The sequence below is a fragment of the Phoxinus phoxinus genome, assembly GCF_949152265.1.
Source record: "Phoxinus phoxinus genome assembly, chromosome: 5".
NCBI lineage: Eukaryota > Metazoa > Chordata > Actinopteri > Cypriniformes > Leuciscidae > Phoxinus > Phoxinus phoxinus.
Window position 1 is genome coordinate 23,347,146 of NC_136880.1, and position 20,984 is coordinate 23,368,129.

General features: G+C 37.0%; 1 protein-coding gene across 1 annotated transcript; it reads left to right on the top strand.

Annotated features, from left to right (window-relative positions):
• The first annotated feature begins 395 nt into the window (after nucleotides 1-395).
• myo7bb (myosin VIIBb) lies at nucleotides 396-20,541 on the top strand. The gene is made up of 47 exons (XM_079613175.1): nucleotides 396-479; nucleotides 668-769; nucleotides 1,556-1,708; nucleotides 2,832-3,016; nucleotides 4,144-4,265; nucleotides 4,340-4,482; nucleotides 4,674-4,787; nucleotides 5,071-5,224; nucleotides 5,343-5,419; nucleotides 5,554-5,673; nucleotides 6,209-6,351; nucleotides 6,704-6,914; nucleotides 7,002-7,137; nucleotides 7,222-7,391; nucleotides 7,473-7,613; nucleotides 7,707-7,865; nucleotides 8,453-8,545; nucleotides 8,998-9,092; nucleotides 9,172-9,256; nucleotides 9,359-9,577; nucleotides 10,340-10,537; nucleotides 10,771-11,049; nucleotides 11,172-11,324; nucleotides 11,742-11,816; nucleotides 11,929-12,077; nucleotides 12,191-12,317; nucleotides 13,029-13,148; nucleotides 13,232-13,405; nucleotides 13,505-13,732; nucleotides 13,837-14,004; nucleotides 14,134-14,251; nucleotides 14,668-14,794; nucleotides 14,959-15,122; nucleotides 15,588-15,769; nucleotides 16,259-16,383; nucleotides 16,520-16,665; nucleotides 16,808-16,961; nucleotides 17,054-17,209; nucleotides 17,290-17,395; nucleotides 17,481-17,594; nucleotides 17,678-17,765; nucleotides 17,871-17,977; nucleotides 18,530-18,715; nucleotides 18,939-19,055; nucleotides 19,138-19,221; nucleotides 19,326-19,445; nucleotides 19,531-20,541. The coding sequence occupies exons 1-47, from the start codon at nucleotides 462-464 to the stop codon at nucleotides 19,621-19,623; spliced, it is 6,498 nt and encodes a 2,165-aa protein (XP_079469301.1). The 5' UTR covers nucleotides 396-461; the 3' UTR covers nucleotides 19,624-20,541.
• The last annotated feature ends 443 nt before the right edge of the window (nucleotides 20,542-20,984 follow it).

Consider the following 20,984-nt stretch of genomic DNA (forward strand, 5'->3'; position numbering starts at 1 on the left):
ATATGCTAATGTCTCAAACCCCTAAGGATCTCTTGGTTTTGAAGTCCTTGTCTAGCTAGTGATTCGCTGCTTGCTTTGTTTGCAGTTCAACACATTGGAAACTTAAAGAGTGAAACTCTCAGACTGGTGATGACGTCTCTTCACAGCCCTCACTTCGTGATGGGGAAAATCAGCACACGATGGAGCAAAGTCTAGGGGCCATAAAGAGATGAAGACTAGGGACACTTCCTTGTTGCGGTCACACAAGCGGACGGGAAAATTATTATTAGACGCGTATGATTTTGAATTCCTTCTTGGAACTAGTCAGCAAGGGATTGTCGTCCCCAGTTAAGAAAAATAGTTTTTAGCCGTATACGCTTTGATGAGGGTTACATCTCCAACCGGTTAATATATTTATTTAAGTGCCTTTTTTCAGTTTTTCATTTTAATTAGATGTCTTTGGTACAAAGAGGATTGTTCTAATGGTGATGTTAAAAAAGGTAATTCATTTTATGACTCTTAAATTAATTCATCTGTTTCTCGTTTTATTTGTCACAGTGATGTTTTGTTTTTTTTAACAGAAGTAATGCATTTGTTTTTCTTGTGAGCAATTTTATTGAATGACATTTTCAAGGCTTTTAGTTGGTTGTGGGTAGTGTTTGGTTTTAAAATGTGAATCTGAATCTAGGGGGACTACGTCTGGATTGACTCCAGTATTGGGGTCCCTATTGGAGGATGTGTGAAGATCTCAGACAGTGGACAGTATTGCCTGGTTGATGATGAAGGGAAGGTAAAAATGATGACGGAAGGAGAGACCGGGCTAGTTGTCACAGAGGCTTTATCAGTGTGGATGTAATGCTGGTTTCAAATACTCAGTTCACGACCCTCTTAAATTGAGTAGTTGGGTATTTTTCCTCCAAACTAAAAAAAAAATTCTGCTCTTTGTTTCCAAGACAAGGGTATTTCTCATAAATGCCTTGTGGATCAAATTGTCACTGATGTTTTAAATATTATAGCCTACATTTTTCAATTAGTCAGTGAAGATTATTAAATCTCAGCTGTAAAATATTTGTTTGGCACTGTAGAATTGAGAGAATCTTGAGAAGTGGACATATTTGTTGATTGAACTTTGCATATTCAGTAACTTGTAGACTTAAAACTCTTGTTTTGTAGTCTGGTCATTTTACTATTTTGACATTTTTCTAATTGTGAAGGAAAATGTGCTGAATAGATTAAATAAATAACGATAAATATGAATCATTACATTCTTTTATTTAACTGAACTAAAAACCTATTTCCGTTGTGACAGCCCCAATATGCACCACTCTTGTGTGGTTTCAAAAGGTTTTTCCTGGAATAATTTTATTTTTTGGTCAAGACTGAGAAATAAGTGTCTATACAGAAAATTAATTAAATAAATATACCCTGAAAATATTCACTGGAGTAAAAATGTGACAGCTTGCCCCGCTCTCCCCTGTATGCTAATGATATTATATCACAACACATTCTTTAGTGTTGTAATTATTCTACACTTGTCTGATCGGATGAATCTCATGTATTGTGATGGTTTTCTCAGGAGCGCCTCATCCCGGAGGGGGAGAAGGCCAGTCTTAAGCCTATGCACCCCACCTCAGTGGAGGGTGTGGATGACATGATCAGACTGGGCGACCTCAGTGAAGCTGCTTTACTCAGAAATCTGCTGGTGCGCCACAGACAGGGTTTTATATATGTGAGTATGTTTATGGCATAACAAAAATGAACTGATTAGCCTCTGTAATCAGCAAATGAAATATAGTGTATTTCCGAATTAGTAGGCTATTTGAGTTTAGTATTTGATCTGAATTTTAACTGTAAACACAATGCTGTGGTAAAAACCTTCTAATTGGTTAAGAGGAATTTCCCCTACTTTATGCGTTGAAAATCTGTACTAGAGCTATTGGGATGTTATGTGTAATTCTACAGTAAAATACTGTTCAGTGTACAGTTTTTAGAAGTGAAAATGAACAAGTCATCTGATAATTTAATGTAAATAACGTAAGTTGACATTCCCAGAAGTCCCTGTGTGACAGCTCACATTTGATAGTTTATGATTGAAATAGCTGTTTGCTCTTAGATTTTTTGTATGTGTTAAGTACATAAGGATCTACACATCTAATGTCTTTAAAGTAATGTTTATTGCATCTGCGTATTACCATGATGGTATTTTGTATGTATGCGTATGATACTTTGTATGTGCACATATATATTAGTATTTACCTCAGCTTGTGGAAAAGCTTCCTTGTGATTAATTTTTTCTTTCTTTACCTCCTGTGTTTTAAGGTGGTTTTTAGTATGTTATATAAACGGATTTTTAGCAATTTGGTATTAACATTATTTCTGTTGATAAAATATAAAAAAAATTCTGTAAATTTAAGTTACATCTGTAAAGTGTCAGATGTTGTTTTTTTACTTTTTACGTTGAAGTTCTGGTAACCACAGCTACCAGTTTTTACTGTACATTTGTGTACAGTTCATTACAAGTTAAATTATGGGCATAACAATATAAGTAAAAAATAATTTCATGGTTTTGGTTTGTCTCTCTTTTGCTGGAATTACAGCAGCACTTGAGCAGCATGAACAAGTCACGTGATCAATGTCACAATTTTTGGGGGAATTTTGATTTAGTGACCTAGAAAATAGATTCGAATCTGAAATATTTATTACTAATTTTTACATCATGAGGTGTCATTGTTGTAAATCTTAAAACTTTTTGTTTATTTTTTTAATTAAATGTAGAATTTCAGATGTTCAGATCCCGCGGCCTTTTTAAAAGCTGTGTGATATATTTCGTTTTGTCTGTGTGTGCTGTTTAGACCTATATTGGCTCTGTGCTAGTGGCAATGAATCCCTATCAGACGCTGCCCATCTACACCGCGGATCAGGTGCACCAGTATCACGGGCGTAAGCTGGGCGAGCTCCCACCACACATCTTTGCCCTCGCTGACAGTTGTTACTTCAACATGTGCCGCAATAAACGCAACCAGTGCTGCATTATCAGGTACATATTTGTTATTTTCTTCTGAACATTGTAAATCGAATCTAATGTCTGTATTATGAAAGTAGGCATTTTATATGGTTAGTATGTAAGAATGTAGAAGGTTAAAATGGCTATATCCTGCTTTTGTAAGGGAATGTTGTTACATATAGTCACACATCATAAATTGTGTGAGTGTTGTGGTCAATGTACAAAATAGTGTTCTGCTTGGGCTAACGCAGTAGAATCAGTGAATGTAAATATTATATTATATTCGCTAATGCAAAAAAAAAAAAAAACAGTAAATGTAAACAGCCATCAAACCCAATGATGTAGAGTGGATTTAAGTATTCTATTTTATTCAATTCTATTCTATGCACTAATGCCAGAAATAGTGAATGCAAACAGCTATCAAACCCAATGGTGTAGAATGGCTTTAATTATTCTATTTTCTTTTCTAATCTATTCTATTATTTTCTATTATATTATATTATATTATATTATATTACATTACATTACATTACATTACATTACATTACACTATACTATACTATACTATACTATACTATACTATACTATATTCTATTCTATTCTATTCTATTCTATGCACTAATGCCAGAAACAGTGAATGTAAACAACCATCTAACTCAATGGTGTAGAATGGCTTTGTTATTCTATTCTATTCTATTCTATTCTATTCTATTCTGTTCTATTCTGTTCTATTCTAATATGTTCTGTTCTATTCTATTATGTTCTATTCTATTCTGTTCTATTCTGTTCTATTCTAATATGTTCTGTTCTATTCTATTATGTTCTATTCTATTCTGTTCTATTCTGTTCTATTCTAATATGTTCTATTCTATTCTGTTCTATTCTATTCTGTTCTGTTCCATTGTTTTTGCAATGTGTTAGCTTATTAATTATATAATTATTAGCTTTAATGGTTTGTTTTCTCTTACCATCATATAAAAATCTATAATAAATATAAATAACAAATGTGAAAGTAGCAGTTTAATCACACTGCATTTCTGTCTCAATGGATTTGAACACATTTATATTTATTCATTTAGCAGATACTGTTGTCAATAGGGCCTTAAAAATCACAGCAAGCAATTCTTGAATAATAACCGCTTCTGGTTTGTGTGTGTCAGTGGAGAATCTGGTGCAGGGAAGACAGAAAGCACTAAACTGATTCTTCAGTTCCTGGCTGCTGTGAGCGGGCAGCACTCCTGGATAGAGCAGCAGATCATACAGGCCAACCCTGTCCTGGAGGGTAAGCACTGAACATGCTGCTTTTTATTTCAATACTTTCCGTAGAATGCCGGCTCACTTATTCATATCTTACAGCTTTTGGGAATGCCAAAACCATTCGCAATGATAACTCCAGCAGATTTGGGAAGTATGTGGAGATCTTCTTTAATAAACAGGGTGTTATAGAGGGAGCTCACATGGAGCAGTACCTGTTGGAGAAGTCTCGCGTCTGTCATCAGGTGAGACCAAGGTGCACCCTACGTGAGAAAGAAAAAGCATCTAGAGCCTTTGATTGGCTGTGTGCTTTTATGAGCGTCAATAGATTCAAACAGCCTGAAATTGCTCATGAAAATTATGTTTATTATTTCATAAATACTGTAGTCTTGCATTTGAATGATTAAAACCTAGAAATTACATGTATTTTTTTAAGGCACCACAGGAAAGGAACTACCACATTTTCTATTGTATGTTATCTGGGATGCAAAGCGAGCAGAAGAAGATTCTCTCCCTTGGTAATGCATCACAGTTCAAGTACCTGACTGAGGTGAGCACTTCAATTCATGTTTAGTAGAGAGGATAACTGCAACACTTTGCTCATGTACTCAGTAAATATGTAACAAAGTTTTGGATTTTTGCAGTGAATATAAATGAATTGAGTCAGATACAATGAAATAATAACTATCACATCATTCATTAATGGTGTTACATCCATACAGTGTTAGATTCTCTCCTGCTATTTAATTCAGATTCCTATATCAGGTTTTGAGATAAATAAGCATTGACTGTGGCATAAAGTACAATATCTGAGTCTTCTGATGGTTGTCTAGGGTGATTGTTTGACATGCGATGGTCGTGACGATGCTGATGAGTTTGGAAGGATTCGTGCTGCTCTAAAGATCCTCACTTTCTCAGACAGGGACTGCTGGGAAATCTTCAAATTACTCGCTGCCATTCTCCATATGGGCAATGTCAACTTTAAGAGTTAGTGTCTATAACCTTTCTGTTACAGTAATAATATGCAAACTATCTTCACATTAACAAAAGTTATTGTAGCTTATTATACCATTTAAATTTAAGTTGGCTCATTATCTTTTTTCAGGCACTATAATGAACAACATGGACAGCTGTGATGTTCTGTCATCGAATCATTTATCTGTCACTGCCAAGTTGTTGGAGGTACAAATGCTTCTTCAGAGCTAATGCTGATTTAGCACTTTAGCTTCAAATTATTTTCAAGCTTACTATCTTTTATGAAATCAAACATTCGGCTGCTGAATGTTTTTGATGACAGCCCTTCTGTCAATTTGCAGGTAGATGATGAAATTCTTGAAAAGAGTCTCACCCATCGCTCCTTCATGACAAATAGAGAGGTAGTCACTAAAGCCCTCAGCTCAGAGCAGGCCACAGACACCAGAGATGCTTTTGCCAAGGTACACACATGCTTTTATCCAAAAGCCCATTTGGGGGATTTAACATAGATACAGGATTAGGTACCGTACAACATACTGTTCACACTTTGCTCACCAAGGCTGTATCTATTGGATTAATCACACAGTAAAACAGTAATATTGTGAAATATTATTACAATTTAAAAATAATTGGAATTTATTCCTTCGATGGCAAAGCTGAATTTTCAGCAGCCATTACTCCAGTATTCAGTGTCACCAAATCCTTTGGTGCTCAAGAAATATTTCTTGTTATTATCAATGCTAAATATAATATTTTAGTAACGGTTTTGTGTAAACCACTGTGAATTTTTTTGATGAATAGAAAGCTCAAAAGGGCAGAAATTTGAAATAAATTTGTTTTGTAGCAATGTAAAAGTCACTTTTGAACAATTGTCTCTGCTGAATAAAATGAATATTTTTCACACACACAAAAAACTAACTAACAGACATCGAGGCTTCCTTAATGCTCATTGTTGTTGCACATGTCAGTTAATGTTTGTATTATACTCCCTGACAGGCACTGTACGGACGGCTGTTTGTTTGGATGTTCACAAAAATAAACAGCGCCATTAGCAAACCACAGACTGATGAGTCCTCTTACACGCGCCAATACATTGGCCTGCTTGACATTTTTGGCTTTGAGAATTTTCCTCAGAACAGGTAAGTGTCTGTTGACTAAACTAGTAATTAGTTTAAACTTCAAAATATAATGATAAATGAACATGGTTGCTCAGCAGGGGTTTAAAGTACTTGTATTTCATTGAATAGATGGATGGTTGGTTGGTTGGTTGGTTGGTTGGATGGATGGATGGATGGATGGATGGATGGATGGATGGATGGATGGATGGATGGATGGATGGATGGATGGATGGATGGATGGATGGATGGATGGATGGATGGATGGATGGATGGATGGATGGATGGATGGATTTTTACATTCAAGTATGTGTTTGCCTATAGTTGTCAAATTTGCTCTAAATATACTTTCTCTGTGCTTTTGCCCACTGTTTAGTTTTGAGCAGCTGTGCATTAATTATGCCAACGAGCACCTGCAGCAGTTCTTTGTGAGTCACATCTTTAAGCTGGAGCAAGATGAATATAGTAAAGAAGGCATCGTATGGAAGCGCATTGCTTTCAGTGACAACCAGAAAACCCTGGACCTGCTGGCCATTAAACCTCTCAACATACTGGCTCTGATCGATGAGGAGAGCCACTTCCCTAAGGTCAGCTTCATAAGCTACATGGTCTGGTTTATATGCTTATAGATATGTTGCCTGTGCTCACTCCACGTTGTCCTGTTTTCAATGCAGGGAACAGATGCCACAATGTTAAACAAAATGAACCAAGAACACAATGGGAACAAACTGTACATCTCACCCAAGAGCAAACATGGCATGCATTTTGGGGTTCAGCACTTTGCTGGGCTGGTTTATTATGACTGTGAAGGTACAATTTATAACTTGAAAACATTTCCCAGTAGTTACTTTAAAAGCAAATTGTTTCTAGTCTGAAAGATCTGTATTTTGTCAGGTTTTTTGGAAAAGAACAGAGATGCCCTGAGCATGGACATCATGGAGCTGGTTCGGAAATCTTCCAACAAGTTGCTCAAGCAGATCTTTGAGAAGGAGATGAATACAAACTCAGTCAAGAACGCCAACAAAATCAACAAAATCATCATGACGCCGAACAACTCATTACGTGTATGGGACAAAACAGATTGACAGTGATGACTTGACATTGACAACAGCTTTTTAATAAATCATCTCTTTTGTTTCACACAGCAAGTAAATGATTCGAGGCGGCAGATTTCTACTCTGAGTGGCCAGTTCCGCCAGTCTCTGGACGCTCTGATGAAGGCCCTGTCTCTCTGTCAGCCATTCTTCATACGCTGCTTCAAACCAAATGACAAAAAGAGGCCTATGGTATCAATTCACGTCCCATAAGTTGCATGTTTTGTATTGTGTAGCCATCAGAACCCTTTTCAAATCATGTTTTTCTTTTGTTTTCCTTGTCAGGTTTTTGACAGAGAGCTCTGCATGCAGCAACTTCGCTACTCTGGAATGATGGAGACCATTAGTATACGCAAGTCGGGATATCCCATCCGGCACACCTTTAAAGACTTCCTGCATCGCTATCGTGCACTCCTGAAGTCTGTAGATTGTGACCCCAACACTGTATGAGACAATATGATTATTTACAGATAAATATATGAATTATTTCATATAAAGTGATTGTCAAAAGTAGATGAAATTTGTGTCTAAGTAGGGTTAATGTGTTAACATCCATAGCTGAAGCTTTATTCCTATCCAATCATTGCCTTCTGATTTAAATATAGGTTTAGGGTTATGGCTGTTATTGGTTGCTAGGAATAATGTGTGTATGATGTTAATGCAAAGTGTGTCATTTCTGCACCACTAGCATCCAAGTATAAGCAAAACGTAAATATAAATAACCGGTTTAAAACTGGTTTCCCTAAACACTCCCCCATCTGTCATTGGTCAGAAATTCAGGTAGTCCTACCCCCATCTTCACACCATTAGTTGAGCCAATGCTAATGTATGCCTGCTAGTGGAGATGCTCAAAACTGAGCAATGTTTACACTTTATGGGAATCAATCTAGGAATGGTTTACTTATAATTGTCTACACATATTAAACTGACAGGAGAAACTAAAACTAAATTACACGCTTCAGCTTTAAACAGGATGAATGTTCCAGGTTGGCATGATTTGATAAATAAAATGTCTGTTATTTGTTTATCAGGAGCCTCCTTCCAACTGCTGTGCAGCCATATGCAGGGCTATGATCAAAGACGAAGAGGACTGGAAGATTGGCAAAAACAAAATCTTTCTCAGGGTACCTCAGCCATAATATTTCTCTAGTGTATTATAAAAAGTTTATATAAATATATGTATACATCCTTGTAATATTAAATCAGCTTTCTAGAGACATTGTTGCCATTTTAAGTATTATATAAATCATAAACCATGGAATCCGTAAGATTTTTTTATTTATTAATTCAATCTTTATTTAGAAAGGATACATTAAAATAATCAAAAGTGAAAGTAAAGACATTTATAATGTTAAGAATATGCTGTTCTTTTTATTCATCAAAGAAATGTATCGTGGGTTTCCACAAAAATATTAAGCAGCGCAAATGTTTTCAACCTTGATAATAGTAATAATGCATAAAATAACCATATTAAAACGATTTCTGAAGAATCATATCACAGATTAAGAGCATAACATAACAAATAAATCACATAAGAATTGTCTTGCATCATGTGTTTCTTTTCTTCCTGCTGCAGGATCATCATGATTCCTTCCTAGAAATGGAGAGAGAGCAGGAGCTTTATAGGAAGGCACTCATCATCCAAAGAGTGATGCTTGCCCACAAGGACAGGTCCGTTCCCCACTTTCGTAGTGTTTCTTATGCAGTTGTACAGCTTTGTTAAACTAAGTCATTCTTCATCCACATACAGAGGAGCTTTTGTAAAGAAGAGGAGGGCAGCTCTGGTTTTGCAGAAAAACTGGCGTGGCCACAGAGACAGGAGAGGCTTTTGCAAAGTAAGCTGTGCAGGAACACATCGTGTCTGTATGGAATACAGTTCAAATGAGTGTAGTGACATAATGAAACATGAATTACATTGTATCTGTTTTCCCTGTTAGCTCAAGCAGGGATTTGCTCGGCTGCAGGCGAAAGTGCGCAGTCGGCAGCTCCATGCGGAGTATAAGCGCAGGCGGGCTGCAGCCCTTACTCTACAAACACAGACCCGTGGCTACCTCGCCAGGAAAGACCTGAAATGTAAAAAAAACGCAGTGGTACTGCTGCAGGCGCAGACCAGAGGACTGCTGGCCAGGAAAACCCTCAAGAGAATGAAATCAGATGTGAGTTTATAGTGGAATGGACCTTCTTTGTAGTACGTTTGCAGTGTTTTGTTTTATATACACTACCGGTCAAAAGTTTCGAATAATTAAGATTGAATTAAAGCAGTTTTGGTGAAATATTATTACAATTAAAAATAACTGTTTTTTATTTGAATATATTGTCAAATGTAATTTATTTCTGTAATGATTTTTTATCAGCCATTACTCCAGAAGTGTCACATGATCCTTCATGAATTTAATCAAAAGATTAAATTGATCAAACGTGACAGTAAATACAAAATGTTCTATTCATCAAAGAATCCTGAACAAATGTACTGTATCTGTACAAAATCCCTGGTTCCACAAAAATATTAAGCAGTGAAAATTATTTTAAACATTGATAATAATAAGAACCTTTATTAATAATTGAGCACCAATAATAATGTATAGTAACTGAGCCCCAAATTAGCGTATTAGATTGATTTCTGAAGTATCGCATGACCCTGTAAAGACTGGATTAATGATGCTGTAATTTTTAGCTTTGCCATCACAGGAATAAATGTATCCATACAGACATATACAGTTATTTTAAATTGTACTAATATTTCACAGTATTTCTGTTTTACTGTGTTCATTTTACTGTGTTTCATCAAATAAATGCAGCCTTGGTGAGCATGAGAGACTTCTTTCAAAAAGAAAAAAAAATTGTATTTATTCCAAACTTTTGACCGGTAGTGTACTTCATTTTTTTATGCTTTTATTCATACCCTTGTCCTGTCTCAGGCGTTTTTGACTGCGCAAGAAAAAGAGGCACAGGAACTGGCAGCACTGGAGCTTCAGCAACGCCTAGAGGAGCTGCTCAGAAAAAACGAGGAAGCTGCCAAATCCCAGAATAAGGACGATGAGGAAATGGTGGAGAATCTCTTTGGCTTCATGAGTACATTAGGAGGACAAGAGGGCCAAGCTCCTGAGGGTTTTGAGGTTAGAGTCATCTTGACAGCAGAAGAAGGACACCTATTTAACAGGAACAAACACTTCCTGATCAAAATACAAAAAGCCTGTCACCTTTTATTGTCAATACACAATCAATGAATGCATACTACACATGCTATCCGTGATAATACTGTATACTGTACAGTGTGAGATTTAGGAATGCAAAATAATGCTATTTCTAGGTTAATACTAACTTTGTCTATATGTTCCTAATGTTCTAGGATCTTGAGGCAGAGCCGGTGAAGTTAGAAGAGGTTGAACTAGTAGAGAGCCCTGTAATGGAGAGGAAGGTTGTGTCATTACCAGACAGCAGCGAAGACGAAATAGAGGATAAAGTGGAGGATAAAGAGGAGGAGGAGGAGGAGAATGAAGCTGAGGATGATGAGTTCGCTTTCTCTAAATTTACATCTCTACACTTCCAAGGATCTTCTACCCACTCACATATCCAACAGAGACTGCGGAAACCCCTTCTCTACCATGAGGATGAAGGGGATACCCTGGCAAGTGTTGTTCTCATTAGCATCATGTCCCCATTTAAAGAGAAGCTTGATAGTCATCTGTGACTGTGTCTTGTATTGGCTTGTCTTATTTCTTCTCTCCGCTTTTTTCCTATCTCCTCCAGGCCAGTTTGACAGTATGGTGGATCATACTAAGATTTATGGGAGATCTTCCAGAGCCGAAGCAAGAACGCGTTTCTGCTATGGCCGACCCCATTCAGAGGAACCTCGGTCAGAGACAAGCACGGCGACTCAGTAACCTTGTTGGATTAGATCAGGTAAACAACCGAGACACCATAATACACCTTTCTTCTTTATCTCAACACCTACCAGATGTACAGCCTAGCCTAGACCTTGACTGCCTAACCTGCTGGAAAGACCAGCCTGTCAGCATAATGATAGATATGCTGGTTAGTGCTGGTTTGGTATTAGTATACATTAGAACACATATTTCAAATATAGACTAGCCAATCGTATAATGTTTCAGATGTGTTACACAGCCAGTGACATAGAAGGTGACAACCACACATACAGCCAGATGTGAGCAACCTGGTGGAAATAATAGAAATAACAGTATAAAGATATGAATGTGAATAGATCCAGAGAAAAAAAAAAAGAATATTTCCATTTAAAAAAAGGACAAATTAAAACCATATTTTATGTAACTAGTGATTTTGCTGGTCTTGTAATTGCAGAAATTTTTGAGGAAAAAAATGAAGCTGCAGAAGGGGACAGGGAAACGAAAGCCCTCAGCCATTCCTGAGGAAGAGGTGAAGTGTGGTTATATACACTTCTGAGTACAACACTGAACATTAGCCGCAGCTAAAACATATGAACTGCATCACAGCAGGTTCTTACTAACCATTCTGATGTCATTTGCAGCCAGAAGAAGAACCACGACCTAAAATGGAGGCTGTTCAAGAGGAAGAAGTTGTACTGTTTGGAGAGGGACCAACTTTTGATCGTCCAATGACATCCTTGGAAAAATTGCACATTATTGTGGGATATGCCATTGTACGACAAGATATAAGGTTAATGTGATGGGGCCAATGGTCATTTACATTCTTCATGTGTGATATACTGCATTCCTCATGCAGAGAGATAATGGTTACATAATCTTTATGACTTTCTATATTTTTTTCAGAGATGAAATCTACTGTCAGATCTGTAAGCAGTTAACGGACAATAAGAACAACAAAAGTGTAAAGAGAGGCTGGATCCTTCTGTCCATCTGTCTGGGCATTTTTTTCCCTACAGACCGCCTCACTAAGGTATGAAATACTATTTTGATTTCTGTTCTGAAATTATCCAGTCATTATTGCAAAATAAAACTGACAAGGTGATCAGGACACTGAGATGAAGCAGAGGAGTAATGTTTTGTCCTGAAGGGGTTTATTTTGCAATAATTTGTGCTGAATATTTTACTGCATCATATCATAGCACAACTATGAAGAAATAGGTTCTCTGGGACCATGGTCAGTTACACAGTTTAATCATGTTACAAATGTGGTTTGTTATGTTGTTAAATGTCTATTATGCTATTATAAGTTGTTTAATGTGATGTTTTATGTTATGTCATGTTGTGCTGATATAGAGTATATTGTTTAGTTGTACTATATTGTCATTTTATTTTGTGTTAGATGTTATCAATTGTTGTCGTTTTTTGTTATATTTTGTTATGTCATGCTGTGTTTGTTGATATGTTATGTTGTATGTTTTGTTGTGTTGGGTTTTGTTTTATGTTGTTACTGTATGTTGTCATTTGATGTTATATGTTATGCTTTATGTTGTTATATTTGTTATGTTGTCATGCGGTTTCGTGTTGTTGTTACGTTTTATGTTATGTTGTTGTTAGGTTATGTTACGTTATGTATTCTCTGTTCTTTAATGTTATGCTGTTATGTTATTTTATTTGATGTTATATTATATTATGTTATATTATGTAATGTTATATGTTATGTTCCACAACTTTTTGGACATAGTACCTGGAGAGCTTTATACGCCATGGGCCAAGTGAATACTCCTCCTCCTGTGCGGAGCGACTGCGAAGGACTTTAGCCAATGGAGAGAGAAGTGAGCCGCCATGCTGGGTTGAACTGCAGGTAGGCAATCCCTCTGTCTGAAATGATGAAGAATACTCCCCTTACCTTAAACATGACCAACCCTTCTTTCCTGTGACTGCAAGTCTGTGGAGACCAAGAACCCCATTGTAGTGGTTGTGGGTCTGATGGATAGCAGAAGCATCAGCCTCCATGTGGACTCAGCCAGCACTTCTGAAGAGGCGTGCAATGCAGTCATCCAGAAAATAAACCTGCAGGACAGTTACGGCTTCTCCCTATATGCTGCAATGAATGAGAAGGTTTGTAACATCTGAACGGCTTCAAGATGAATCTTCTCTCGTAATAGTAACTAATAAGCAATAGAAACAAAGTCTTCACGTATGCATTTCTTGCTGCAGATGTGGTCTCTAGGCAGTGGCAGTCAGCACATCTTGGACGCCGTGTCTATGTGTGAGCAGGAAGAAAAGAGGCAGGGGAGAGAGGAACATCAAGCTCCTTGGCGTCTCTACTTCCGCAAAGAGATCTTCACGCCGTGGCATGACTGTTCATCTGACCAAGTCAGCACAGATCTCATCTATAGGCAGATCATCCATGGACTCAAACTTGGAGAATATCTGTCTGATAAGGTCAGTCCAGGCTCTGTGCTTGACCTGTTCACATAGCATATATGTTTCAATATGAATGAGATTTGTGACTTATACTCTGTTGTTGAACTGTAATCTTGGTCTAGGAGGATGATTATGTGCAGCTCGCAGCCAAATATTACTATATTCAGCATGGCTCTGAAAGCAGTTTGGAAACTTCCCAGAAGATTGTTCGTGAGTGCATGAACATCACTATAATTGAGAACAAGTCTTTGGTCAAACTAGTGCAGTTGGTCTATTCTGCGCACACAGAGGTATATTCATATGTTATTATTATAAATTTCATTGTTCACAATAGTTTGATTTGGTTGCAACATCATTTGATTTGGTGGCAGTGCTAATTTGGAGAATAAAACAAGCAGTAATCCAGTGTAATTTCTCAGGGACCTTACATAAACTCTACTACACCTGTCCATGAAGTAAAAGCAGAGATCGTCCAATATGCACGGCAGAGGTGGCCAATCTATTTCTCCAAGTTATATGAGGCTACAGTGGTTTCAGGTAAAAAAAAATTAGTTGGTCATAGTTCTAGGAGTAGCTAATCCAAAAATGTACATTTTGTTGTCTTTACTTATCTTCATGTTATTACAAACCTGTATGACTTTATTTCTTCTGTGGAACACAAAAGGAGAGATTTTAAAGAAAGTTCATGCTGCTCTTTTCTATTCTATGAAAGTGGATGGGGACCAAGGAGTGTAAAGATAAAAAAGGCTAAATAAAAGTCTTCTGAAGCCATATTATAGATTTGTATAAGGAGCAGCCTGAAATTTAAGAAGAGCATCTTGAATCAGCTAGAATTAATTTTGCGTCCCACGGAAGTCATACAGGGCGAGTAAAAGATGACAGAACTTTTATTGTTGGGTGAACTATCCCTTAAATGCATTGAATTTGGGAATTCACTGTTGTATTTTATTCAGGTCCCCCACTGCCTCAAGACCAGTTTGTAGCTGTCGTGAACTGGAAAGGAGTTTTCTTTCAGGACGAGTCAGAAGCCGCATTTCTGCAGCTCTCTTATCCCGAGGTGTCAAGAATCGAAATGATGAGGTAAAAAACAACTCTCTATGGAGAAGCACCTTAATTACACCGGAGCATTATCCTCCAAATACTATTTCTGCAGATTCTCAGTCTAGTTTGTGAGATGAACCCCTTTTAGTTCTTTCTTATTTCTGTTTCCTTGATTTCTTCCCTCCTTAACCTTTCTCCTACAGCGATGAAAAGTCTGGTGAGATTGTATGTTTGACAACTCCAAAGGGGATGTATGAGCTGAAGGTTGTGAAGGGAAACGAATTTGTGGACCTGGTCAACATGTTCATCTCAGGGCTTAAGAAGAGATCCCTGTATGCCGTGGCAATACAGGACCTTAGCAGACAAGGTGCTTCTTTTACATTGGTTACTACATTGTGACAAACAGCAATTTTCCTTTTTGAGGGTGATTCTTCAATTGTAGGAGCACTTGACTACCGTATTTAAAATCCTTACAAATAATGTGTGATGGTTATGACATATAATGCTAATAACATTTTTCTCTTTTTGGAGAAATTTTGAAAAGAGGGGAAGTTAAGACCACATGTAAAAATTCTGATAACATTGATTTAAAAAACTATAACTAGTAAATAAATAATTAGACACTGAAAATTGGGTTGAAGCTATTATAATTTAGTTTTTAATTGTAAGTATTTAAAAAAATATTTTTGTCCTTAAAAACCATCCAATGTGACAAAGTTTCCACTTATTGAAGCAGCTCTCTTATGTTCATTTGTGGTGATGGGGTCTTCTAACAATTAAAATTGTCAAAATTGCTTGGATATTTATCTTTCTGATTTTTTCTTCCCTTCAGAGGATCCCACATTCCTGAGCTTCAGAAGAGGTGATGTGCTGTATATCATAAAGGATGGAGAATATAACATTGAAGATGGCTGGATCAAAGCGAGGAATGAGAGGACAAGTCAAACTGGAGCAGTTTCCTTAGATTCTATTCAGATTCTACCGATGTTGACTAGGCCTACAGAAGAAACACTGGTAAACATGATTTCTCTTGTTTCACATTGATTTGTCCTCCTCATCACTGGCCATCATTGTGTTCATTTTTTTTTTAGGTTGTGTCTTGGAAATAAATACCAGAATAAAGCTAAAGAAAAATTATGGAAAGGCCAGCAAACATTGTGCTATTCCTCGCTGTATTTGACGCCTGATGGTGAAAAGTGGACAGTTTAAAGACAGTTTCAAATGTTTAAAGTCAATTTCTTTAAAGAATTAATGCACCTTTAAAACTGGCAGTTTACAATCTTGAAAGGCAGTTTCTTTAATTCTGACAGTTAAATTCCAAGAGTTGAAGAGAGAGTATAAAATGGTAAATAAAAATAAAAGAAAGCAGTTTTGGCCTCCAACCGTTAAAAATATTTACTAATTATTTACAAAACCATTAGCGAGGTTCGTTTCTTAGAGTGACAAAATATGCTGTTTTGTAAGTCAAGAACAGAAATGTAAATAGTCATTTCTATCCTCTAGAATTTGCTGAATTTGACCCCAGCACGGAGAAAGTCAGTGATGCCGGTGTTGCCGCAGAAGGAGGAGCTCGGCACAGAGAGAATCGCCCACATGTCGCTCAAGGAGTTCTCTTTCGATTATTTCAGGTGACAGTTGTACAGTTTGCAATCATCTCAACTGACATAAATGATAACTGCTCCACAAAAGCAGCAACTTGTCAGCTACCAGTTTTGAGAACATGTCTGAGCTCCTCATCACGTACCTCTTTTCAATGGCTCACAGGGAGTCAGGAAATGTAGGTGGTCGTGGCAAGGGAGTAACCAAAGAGAAACTGTGGGCCAACAGCAAAGAGCCTCTTAAACAGCCTCTGCTCAGGAACCTGCAGGGCAACACGGAGCTCTGCCACCTCGCCTGTGACTCCTTCACAGATATCCTTCCCACTTACATATTACATATCTACAATAACGGATGATGTATTGTGTGAATTATAAGTGAAGAAGACTTCAGTGCATGTGACCTCAGTACATTTTAATGAATGATTCTCGCTGTTTTCTTTAACATGGTCTCTACCTATCCTTAAATATATGGGAGATTATCCAGTCAAGCATGTGCGGACACCCATAGATCTAACAAACCAGATCTTTGGGCCAGCAACAGCGCACGTCGAGCTAAGAGATGAGATCTACTGCCAAATAATGAGGCAGATGACTAATAACAAACATGGGTTTGTCGACTGCTTTTAAGTACCTAGACATGATATCGCTTTATTTGTTTTATCTGTGTAATGTTTTATCTGCTGTATTGTTTTTCTCTCAGGTTGAGTGTGGAGCGAGGTTGGCAGCTGTTGTGGCTGTGCTGTGGTCTCTTCCCTCCTAGTCAGTTGTTACTGAGGCATGCTCAACGTTTTCTGGAGTCCAGACCCAGAGAGCCACTGGCCTCCACCTGCTTGCAGAGGATGCAGGCTATGCTCAGGTTCAACTTTACTACTTTGATTATTGTAAACACGAAGGGCGAATGTTGAACTATAATGCATTTTTTATTGTCCCATACAGTATCGAGGGAAGGAAGTTGCCTCCCCACCAGGTGGAAGTGGATGCCATTCAGAATAACAGCACTCAGATCTTCCATAAAGTTCATTTTCCCAACGATACATCTGAAGTAAGGAGTCACATTTCCGTTTGAACTATTTTACGCATTCTTATTTTCTTCTGCCTTAAAAACTTTTTTTTTTTTTTAATTTCAGATATTTGAGGTGACCACCACCACGAGGATCAGAGATTTAATTCGCAACATTTCCAAAGACCTCCACCTCTCCTCATCGGATGGATACAATCTGTTTGTGAAAACAGCCAATAAGGTTTCAGATATGATTTCTTTATTTTCTGAAGGTGATGTTTTAGGTCCATGCTAATCTTTGTGTGTTGTATATGATACTTTCAGGTAGTAAGTATGGATTCTGAAGAGTACTTTTTTGACAACCTCAGGCAACTCACAGATGTCGCCAAAAAAGGAAAGAAAATCAAGGAGGGTGAGCTGTATATGCTAACATGCTAAATACTGTAATTAATCCAATAGATATTCAGGTGTGTTATAATCAGACTCTCACTATGATAAACATTGATCCTGAATTCAGCTGTTCCAACTATTGTCCCTTACCTGGTGCTCTTCATGAGGAAGCTCTGGTTTAACGTGATCCCGGGGAAAGATCTAACCGCTGACCTAACGTTCCACTTTCCTCAGGTATGTTGTCAATCTGATCATACCTTATCTGGTTAAGCCAGATACTGACTGCAGAACTCAATAACAACATAAATTTAACCTACCTTACAGTGTAGTAAATGTTTGTATAACTTAATAGAGTGCTGCAGAGATGAGGTTATTTTGTAGGCCAACCCAGATGTTAGCAGGATTTTTCCGTTTGGAAAATAAGCTCTGTGACTAGCAGAAGTTTATGATTCATACACGTTTTGTTCATCTGCCTTTGTATTTATGGATTTTGAAGCTTTAAGGGATAGTTCACCCAAAAATGAAGATTGTGTCGTCATTATCTAATCCTCATGTTGTTCCAAACCGGTATGAGTTTCTTTCTTCTGCTGAACATGAACAAAGATGTTTTAAAGAATGTTGATAATCAGACAGTTGACGGCACCCGTTGACTTCCAAATTGGGAAAACAAAAAGGGTGTCGTCAACTGTCTGGTTAACAACATTCTTTAAAAAAAAGGGACTCTTTCCTGCTGCACTCTATTATGCAGTGCAACTTTGCCCAACTGTCTTCTTTTCATTTTCCTAGGAATTGCCGAAGTATTTGCGGGGTTACCATAGTGTGTCTAAGGAGGACATGATCAGTCTGGCAGGACTGCTGTTGCGTACTCAGATTGACACGGATAAGTCACAGTTTGTCATGATCCCTAAAATGCTGAAAGATCTAGTGCCAGCTGATCAGCAGAGACTCATGACTCCTGAGGACTGGAAAAAGGTGATCCTCACGCCTCTTATTTATTGAATACATTTCAAACATATGGCTCTGTGCATTTTGACTTTGTTTCAAACCTTAGTGGAGTGTACATAAACACACACTACCTTTCAAAAGTTTAGGATCAGTGAGGTTTTATATTAAAATGATTTCTGAAGGATCATGTTTGACATCACAGGAATAAATGACATTTTGAGATATTAAAATAGAAAACTTTGGTTTGCAGCACATGATCAGTGCATACAACAAGCAGGCAGGCATGACTATAGATGAAGCCAAACTCCAGTTCCTGAAGACCATCTCACAGTGGCCTACCTTTGGATGTGCTTTCTTCGAAGTAAAGGTAACCAGAGCAACACTAAAAATAAACCTGATTGCTAAGAAGGAGGTTGTTTTCTTGATACTGACTGTACTTTTGCTCCCAGCAAACATCTGAGAAGAGTTACCCCGGTGTCATCATGATATCCATTAGCAAACAAGGAGTTAGCCTCATCAACCCTAAGACAAAGGTACCGATCTGTCTGTATATACATAATACAACTATAATGTACAGCTCGCCTTAGCATTGTGTAGCGTGTGATGTTGAAAAGTCTTTTGGCTGGCTTGCCTGCAGGAAGTGCTTATGATGCATCTATTCAGTAAGATCACTTCCTGGTCTAGCGGAAGCACCTATTTTCACATGACCATTGGCAATCTAGTGCAGGGCAACACTCTGCTCTGTGAGACCTCAATGGTAAATATAGCACACACACACACAACTACAGCAAGTGTCACACTGCTTATATGTAATATCCTCTCTGGCTGTTTGTTTCTTTCAGGGTTATAAAATAAGCGATCTCCTGTCCTCTTACAAGAACATGTATATGAAGGAGATAACAGTGGTGCGGCCCAGGAATCAATTGTTCTCTTGAATCATCATGTAGTATGATCATTTTTGGTAGTGTATTTCTTTTTTTTATCTTTACCATAATAGTTCTACTATAAATTTGTTTTGTTAATTTTGGTGTACTCTGTAAAGTGACATTAACATGTATAATTACTGTTGGAAATCACTTTTTAATATGTAAGTCACTATAGATCTGTCTGCGAATCAGCTGTTTAAATCATGTTTTTGCTGGTTGCTTCTTCTATGTGCACATATGTGTTTTAAATAATAATTTTATAGGCTTGAATATTTATTATTATTTCAATATTCCACCTTTTCATTGACTTTGTCTTGCAATGTTACACTAGGTGGCAGTATTTTTACAGTTTAATTCTAATCTGATACTGCTTTGTAGGAACAACTATATTTAACAATAAAATGAATTTAATTGTCAGTGAATGGTGACTTTGAACAATTTGTAATTAATAATAGTAATAATTTTTTATATGTTCTCCGTGTAATGAGGGATTCCTTAGTATTTTGGAGTTTGTAGTATTTGCAGTTTGGTTACTGCTAGAAATTGCTTATAATTTACGATACGGAAACTGACTGACTCTCATTGCACACTAGACAAATGGGTCATATTTTATCAGATATGAAGTATTTGACTCTTGATGGTTTAAAATATGAAATATAGGGCATTTTACACTACTGTTCAAAAGTTTTGGGTTGACAAGATTTTTAAATGTTTTTGAAAAATATCTTTTGTTTATTGTTAAAATTTAAATGAACTGTTTTGTATTTAAATGTATTTTATTTATTCCTGTGATGTCAAAGCTGAATTTTCAGCATCCTTACTCCAGTCTTCAGTGTCACATGATCCTTCAGAAATCATTGTTATTAACTGATTTGCTACTCAAGAAACATTCATTATTATTATTATCAATGTCTTTTGTAACGTTAGAAAAGTCCTTACTGTCACTTTTGATCATTTTATATTTGATCATATTTGTTGAATAAAAGCATTAATTCCTTAAAAAGCTTAAAAAATTCTGCCTAACCCCAAACTTTTGAATGGTTGTGTACATTTCTATTCTCATGACACAACTGATTTAAAATACTTACAGGGATGTTTCATTTTACTCTTAGGGTTTTTGTTATGCATGTTGGTCAGACTGCTCACAATGAATGTATAACATTCTGATTTTGAACTGCAAGATTTAGATTAACATACGGTACTTTAGTTAATCTCACAGTACTGTTAAATTAGTTAAGACACGGACTACAACGTTAAAGTTGCTTTTTTCTTTCCAAATCCACTGAAACATGCACTGGCTTTTGATATTTTCACAGCCTCTCTTGCCATTCTTCCACTAAACCAAAAATATCCTAGTGTGCCTCTCTCAA

Bases quoted from the DNA above. Each gene is read 5' to 3' on its own strand.
- myo7bb (XM_079613175.1), top strand. The intron at 14,005-14,133 runs GTATATTCATAT...GTAATTTCTCAG, and splicing joins TCTATTCTGCGCACACAGAG to GGACCTTACATAAACTCTAC. The intron at 19,056-19,137 runs GTAACCAGAGCA...TTTTGCTCCCAG, and splicing joins GTGCTTTCTTCGAAGTAAAG to CAAACATCTGAGAAGAGTTA.